The sequence below is a fragment of the Primulina huaijiensis genome, chromosome 7 (genome assembly GCF_012295235.1).
Source record: "Primulina huaijiensis isolate GDHJ02 chromosome 7, ASM1229523v2, whole genome shotgun sequence".
Classification (NCBI taxonomy): Eukaryota; Viridiplantae; Streptophyta; class Magnoliopsida; order Lamiales; family Gesneriaceae; genus Primulina; species Primulina huaijiensis.
The window spans coordinates 4,293,997-4,301,472 of record NC_133312.1 but is presented as its reverse complement, the minus strand read 5'-3'; the positions used below and the strand labels follow the sequence as shown (position 1 = coordinate 4,301,472).

The 7,476-nt window shown below is 34.9% G+C and overlaps 1 protein-coding gene across 2 annotated transcripts; it reads right to left on the bottom strand.

The window, feature by feature from the left end:
• Nucleotides 1-1,567: 1,567 nt before the first annotated feature.
• Nucleotides 1,568-6,925, bottom strand: LOC140980544 (uncharacterized). 2 transcript variants are annotated; one of them, XM_073446425.1, is made up of 9 exons: nucleotides 6,487-6,925; nucleotides 5,784-5,984; nucleotides 5,571-5,693; nucleotides 5,213-5,253; nucleotides 4,699-4,807; nucleotides 2,558-4,585; nucleotides 2,316-2,471; nucleotides 2,052-2,161; nucleotides 1,568-1,979 (listed from the first exon to the last, which is right to left on the bottom strand). In XM_073446425.1, the coding sequence occupies exons 1-9, from the start codon at nucleotides 6,562-6,564 to the stop codon at nucleotides 1,712-1,714; spliced, it is 3,114 nt and encodes a 1,037-aa protein (XP_073302526.1). In that variant the 5' UTR covers nucleotides 6,565-6,925; the 3' UTR covers nucleotides 1,568-1,711. The 2 variants fall into 2 exon arrangements, with proteins under 2 accessions (XP_073302526.1, XP_073302527.1); XM_073446426.1 differs by having other exon boundaries at nucleotides 4,699-4,759.
• Nucleotides 6,926-7,476: the final 551 nt, after the last annotated feature.

Below are 7,476 nucleotides of genomic sequence, written 5' to 3'. Positions count from 1 at the left end.
AAATCTTTTTCCAAATAATTACGTTGATATAATGATAAAAAAGCTAAAGAATCAATTATATTGTTAAGTGCAATAATTGTCTCTGTTGGAAGAACGATCAAACTGTGGTGTTTGAGCTGCTGTGCGGTTTAAAATATTTGAGTTGTACCATTACCACCAACTATAGCTTTTGGTAAAACGGTAAGTACTCGGTCCTACATATATCAACATTTAATAACTCCGAACTGCAATAATATACTTACAAAAGTGATCGAGAACTTTTGGATGAGTATCTTGTGAAGACACGTCGATTTGTTTATATTCACCATGAGAAATTATATTTTTTTATAAGTTGAGTCGGGTCGGATTCCGTCTCGCAAAATTGATTTGCGCTTTTGGATTAAGGTGCCTAAATTAATGATCATAAAGTCAAACTAATAATTAATCTTCTCTCATTGCACGTGTTCTGAATTAATTGTACTAGCGATGGGACTAAAATATACGCCAACACATTAAAATGGAAATCTGAGTTATTCGATAAGTTGAAATTTGGGAATTAATATCTCTAAACTGATATTTATAATAATTTACATTTGCATTAATTTGACACACAATAATATATATTTTAAAAGTTTTGCAATGAATAATTACACTCTATAAACGAATTTCCATAAACAAGCTCAAATTTCACTAGAAATAAAAAAAGTTTAACTCATATTCGATTTTAAATTCATTCATTGATCAAATATATATATATTTTAAAAATTTTCTATTAAAATTTTCCAATATACGAATTTTCTCCAGGATTTTTTTCCCTGGGTTTTCTCATCTATCTCAAAAGAAATCATTGTTCCACCCCTTCCAATACTTTTAATTTTAATATAGTTAAATTAGATTCAACTACACTTATTTTTCTGTAACGTTTCATTTGATTCAGGTGATAATATTTGTGATATAAATATTAATAGATTCCAACACTACCTAAACTATGTTGCCGACATATTCAATATCATCCACGCAATTTATATATTATAGATTGCCAAAAATTTTACTTTCTTGACATTTTGACCTTCATTTATTTGACTTTTATTGGCTAAAACAACACCTAATTCTGCAACAAAGACCAGAAAGTAACTTGTGGAAAAAAAATATTGCTATGTAATAATTTTATCTTTTCTATAACATTTTTTTATTATGGATAAAAAAATGTTAAATATATGGAAGGTGCAATTTTTATTATGCAGAATTATTGCAAATAAAGCTCACATTATTATATTCTAAAACATGGAAGACAAACAATAATTAAAAAAAACAATTTAGTCCTTGTCGCCCACAGTTAACTCCACATACTTGGTCAAATTTGTCTTCCATTCTTGGTTTTGGACTTAGCTCGAGTTAACAAAATAAAGGCATTTAAAAAATCCATCGCACCATCTCATAAACCATTCAAATACAACAGATCGTGGATGTGGAGTCATGATTTCACTCATGCAGGAACTTTTTTTCTTTGTTTGCATTAAGTATATACATCTGATAAATGTTTAGCAAATAGCAATATTAAACTTTTACCCCATTGTACATTCTATGATCACAAATAACCTTCAATATTTCCTTTGGTTTTTTGTACCATATTCAATGAAACCAAGATATATCATAACATCAATATTATGCAGAATCAAGAAACCAATTACTCATTTACAAAATTATTATTCGAAATTACCACTCGCGAAATCTAAATTCGTATACCGTTTAAGTCACTTATATACACCGAGTCCGTGGCCGTTTGTGAGTTCTTCCTGGCGTTCTTGAGGTTGCGTAATTTCATCATTAGCTGTTGCCTTTCGCTCTCCACCTCTGCAAACTTGAGGCTTATTTCTGAATATCTGCCCTGCATTTCCTTCAGTTCTTCTTCCATTTCTATGTTCTTCTCTTTCAGCAATGCCACTTCGTTTACTGTCTCACCGTCTCCACCATTAGTTGCAGCATCTTTTAGCACCTCACTGCCATAGAAAATGCATCAAGGCTTAGCTGAAATATCAAATAGCTAGAGTTACAGTTAGCTAGTATCATACCCCTTTATCGATGGCGTTGTAGAATCCTTTATAGTTGAGGTTTTGATCGTGGAATATAAGTGTTCATCACAACTTCTTGATTCTTGGTTCGAATTAAAATTTGGAACCACCTGCATCTCAAGAGGAATCATTATTCGATTTCAAACTCTGGAACAGTTGTTTTTGATTGTGTTTAACATGTTCTAAAACTTACAAACTGCACAAACGGAAATTTACAGTGTTATTTGATCACTGATCAGGACAATCAAGTGTTAATTAACAAACCTTACTGACTTTATTTTCAAACAGATGACCACTGCTTCTGTGGAGCACTTCTAGTGTTGCTTCTAACTCCTCGATTTTGCTATGAAGTTCTTTTTCCCTCTTCGAAAACAAGTTACTCGATGTTTGTAGAGCGTTTTCCTTTGACAAGATCTGACCCTGTACATCATGGAAGCAAAATCAGTATCTCAACTTCTACAGCACAATATAAAATTTGAGAGTGTTTCAACAATATGCAGATTGACCTCAAGCAACTGTATTCTCTCCTTAAGATTTGTGACCTCTTTGTTTCCCCGATGAGGAGGCGTTGATTTTCCAGTTGATCCACGACTAGAGCTATCCTTTATCTTCCTCTCCATGCTATGGAGTGCATCTTCTTTTTTCTTCATATCACTTTTTAATTGTGATACTTGCTTCCTCAAGTTGTCTCTCTCTGACTCATCCTCTGATAAAGAATGTTTCAATTCCTTGTACTGAGATTGAATAGTGTGGAGCTGGGACCGCAAATTCTCGATTAATACTTCTTTTTCCTCCAAAATATTTTTCTTTTTATTTAATTCCTTCTGCCACTCTTCAGCTTCGTTCTTTAGCAATGTAACCGAGCTTTCCAGTTTAGATTGTTCACTATTCCCTTTCTGCATAAGCAATGCCATTTCTTCGCATGATTTTCTCATTTGTCCCAATTCATCTTTTAAGGTTAGAATTTCGTCTGAAAGAACCCTCTGAGTTTCTTTATCTCGTGTTTTCTGTTTTTCCAGCTGACCAATCTGATTCAAATTTAATACCATTTGCCTGGAAAGCTGAGCCAATCTATCCTCGTAACAACCTTTTACCGATTTGTGTTCCTCCGAAGCATTTTGGATAATTTCTTCCAGGCGGGTCTTTTGCATGCGGAGCTCGTTTGCTTCTGCCAGAGCTTTGATGGCAAGTTTCTCATTGGCGTCAAATGTTGAGGCCATCTGCGCAGAAAGCCTTTTAAATTCCCCTTGAAGCCGTTCCGCCGAACTTGCATTTTGACATCTTGTCTTTCTCAATGTTTCCTCAGCTATTATTGCTCTTTTCTCCTGCTCGATTTTGGTCCGTGTGAGAGCTTCAAGATCAGCTTCGAAACCTTGTGCCTGATTTTCAAGTTCTTCCTCTAAGCTCTTTACATGGGCTTCAAGTTCACTTATTGTAACCAAAGAATCTGCAAATTCTTTTGATCGGCTTTTCAGTTCATTTTCCAGATTTTCTACCTGGCATTCGAGGTCATGAACAATTTCAAATGAAGATGAACATTCATACTGAATTTTCAGCTGTTCTTGAAGTTGGCTCTGCTCTAGCTTATGTGAAATCTCGTGATTCTCCTGTTTCATAATCTCATAATCGAGGGCAAGCTGCTCCATTTGCATCTCTAATTCATCTTTATCTCTCATGTAGATCTCAATCTCACTACGCAGGTCGATCAACTGCTGTTCAAGAAGATATGATTCCTTTGCACCGCTGTGCTCCTTAACGAGCTCTTCAAGTGCTTTCGGTTCTTCATCATTTGTTTCACACTTGGAGTCCACTTCACTCAACTTTTTATCCGTGTCAATTAACGCCAATGATATGTCACCAAGATTCGACATTTCCTTACTTTTCTGATCCAACATCTCCTCCAGATCCTGAACAGCGAGAATTAATTCAGAATTAGATTCTTGCGTCTTTTGAAGTTGGATTCGTAGGTTTGAATTTAGTTCTTTCACATGATTTAGTTCTTGTCTGAGTTCTTCGACGAGAGCCTGAGAATCTCCTTCAAAATGCCTATAAATTTTATTTTTCGATTCATCAGAATGTCTCAGGGACTCTTTAAGTTTTTCACATTCTTCCTTCAAGGAATCTTTTTCCTCTTTCAAGCAAGCAATCTCCTTTGAAAGATCTTGCCCCCGTTTACTCTCTTTCACAATTTGTTTACGAAGAGTCTGCAGTTCTAATTCAGACATCTCCAACTTCCTAGATAATGCAGTAACCTCGGATTTGGGATTCTCGATCAAAATATCTGATGCCACTTCAGAAGGCTGCCGTGAAAATCTTGCTCTAGGAGTGCTTGAAGAGTCATCCGTACTAGCTTCAAGAGAAGCATTTCCAAGCCACTCCCATTGTGATTTCTGATTCTGCTCATATATTTCCATCGGAGTATCAGATTTTGACCCACTGTCAGAACACGACATTGTTACATCAGATTCACTAGATGCTCGACGATTCATGTTCAAATCAGACACTTTACTGATGGCCGCATTAAATTGCATGTCCTATTTATAAGAAAAAACACCAAGGGGAAAATGTCATCGGTGGGATATGTTTTAAAACATTGTTGCCAGAAAGGTAAACAGGTCGAAGAACAAGAGCCTGTTGGTGACATTACCTCGACAGCATATCTCTTGATTGTTCCATCGTTATTCCCATTGCCAAAATGTGTCCTAAAGCTGTAAATTTTGGGATTCAATTTTGAATTTTCGATTTCTTCAACGTCTCTAAAGAGAAGGAATCAACGGAGTAAATAATGAAGATATAGATTAAGAGCTATTGATATAAAATTTTGATACACACACCAGTAAATTTTATACAAAAACGCTTGGCTTAAAACAGCATTTTATTAAGCATGACTTTTTAATATGATTTTTACAAAAAACCCAGAAGCAGTTTTATATTTATGTATGGTAGTTAAAGAACACTGTCGTTTTATTTTCTTGACGAGAAATCAAAGCGGAAGCAGTAAACAATAAAATTTGATTTCATCCTTTTAAAAAATGTTTAAGCATTGAAAAAGCTGAACCACAAATCAATATAAATCTAAAAGAGCTTTTTTTTTTTAGCTCAACACTTCAACTTCTTTATCCAAACAGACTCAAAGACTTAATTAAGGTACTGATCAGCACCTTTGATCAGTCGACGACTCCTGTATCCTCTGAATTGATACCTGTTCAGACACATTGATTCAAATGAAGATAAAATACCGATAACAAAAATGTAATTGGCCAATCATCTTCAAAGCTGCATAGACATTAGAATTCCAATGAAACTGATCTCTGTTACAGATTTGTGTGTGCAGGTGGGAAACAGGATAGATGACAGAACCAAGATTTTCATTAAAATGCAGAAGACGTTCCTACACGCAATACCGAATTAAAAGATTAAACAAATAGCGAGGATATTACATTTGTAAACGTAAATGAACCACACAAGAAAAGTGTCTGTTTTATTTTTATCTGACGATGGGGCAGTTGACGGACTTACGTGCAAAACTGCTTCGGTTTGTGATTTCTCAAGAGGAAGAGACACCAGGGAGACTTTAGTTGCTTCAGCATAACTCGAAAAATCAAAGGATGCTTCTCCAAAAACTCCACCTTTAGATGCCCCCTAAAATGCATCATTAAGGAAATTTAACAAACACAAATCACTTGGGAGCAAAGTAAAGTATAAATTCCATTACTGTTTAGCATTTCTTACCGTCCCGACAACAAAGTAGTATATCCTCTCAAGAACCTTCCCTGATTTAGAATCCCGATTAAACTTCACAGTTTCATACAAGGGATTCTCCCAAAAGCAGCTTCCATCTCGAACCACCGCCTTGTCTGATTTTATGGATGGCTTTCCAGTATCAGCAGGAACAAGAGAAATCATCCATGTCTCCCCTCCAGCTTTGGTCAACTAAAATTTTAAATGGTGGATCAGATGACAATTGTAAACACAATTTTGCAGAGAAATATATTCATATTTTTATGATTTTCAAGAAGACAAATCAAATGTGAAACAGGATGACAACAATCTTAAACTACTTTCTACTCTTTTTTTTTTTGCATTTGTTTTCCCCCTCCTTTCTTTATCAAATTACACAATCTTAGTAGATTGACATAATTAAGCATAACCCTCTTCCAAAAAAGTATTACTTTAAATTTATTGTAAAAAGAAGATTGAACAAGAGCAAATACAATCTCACAGATTTGGATGCATAAAAAATCTGGATCACATTCATCAGTGTCTATCTTTTCAGTGACTCCCAGTTCACATTGATGTTACCAGAAAGACAAAAATTTTCACAGTGAGTAAAGTAAAAGAAATCCAATCTTGAAATCCATTTCTTCACCAAACCAAGAAAAGAAAAATAAATTGCACCAACAAAATATACAATAAAATAAAACAATCAACATACCTGAGCTGCATGAAATTGCAACTTGAAAACAACTCTGACTTTGTTCTTGTCGCTCCTCCATAGAGCCGACTTGAACATCTCTCCGGCTCCCGCCGGAGCTCAGCTCATTCACTCACCTGAGCTCCGGCGTCCACCCCAAGAAAACCACCATGCAACTTATAAAATCCACCATCCCCCCAAATTCCCAAGTGCCCCCTCCAAATGTCAAGATAAAAATGTCTAAAACAATGATACAGTGGAGAATTCAACCGAGCCCCGTAGTTGACTCATTAAATCAAGGCCGAGTTATTCAAAACAATGAAAACCCAGTCATCAAATACGAGAGTGAAATGATAGAGTTAGCTCCAATTGCTCCTTTCCCTTTTCTTTCTGCTCTATTAAGCAGCCTGTGCTCTGACTACAACTCTAAATGCCTGCACCTCTCTCTCTCTCTCCAACTCTCTCTCTCCAACTCTCTCTCCGTACATCTCCTCTTTACGTAACTAGTGTATCTATACACAAGCAGTACACCGACAATTCCACAAATTTTTGTATATGTCCGTCAAATCCTGGTTTTTAAATCTCAATTTTTTTTAGAGATATTATACTAAAAACCATATTTTTATAAATAAATATTTAATTTTTGGTTTGATGTACAAATAACGACTTAAAAAAATTTAATTAATTAATAATTTAAGAGGGGTGGTCTGAATTTATGTAGCTGGTGTGTGAAATGACATAATTGCATAGTATTTGAAATTTTCCCCTTATTCTTATTTATTACCATACAAAAATTAAATACATGATGTTTTTTTTTTTTTTTGAGACTATAACGTTAGCATAGGATTCCATACGCCAAAAGAGAAAAAATTAATTTATATCAAGATTTTGCGTAAGGCTGAGGTCTTGAATCTAAATAACTACTTTTTTATCACAAAAATATGTGTCTGAAGTCTGTACACACACATATAATTACGATTAATGTTAATCATGCCAATGACTCGTTTATAT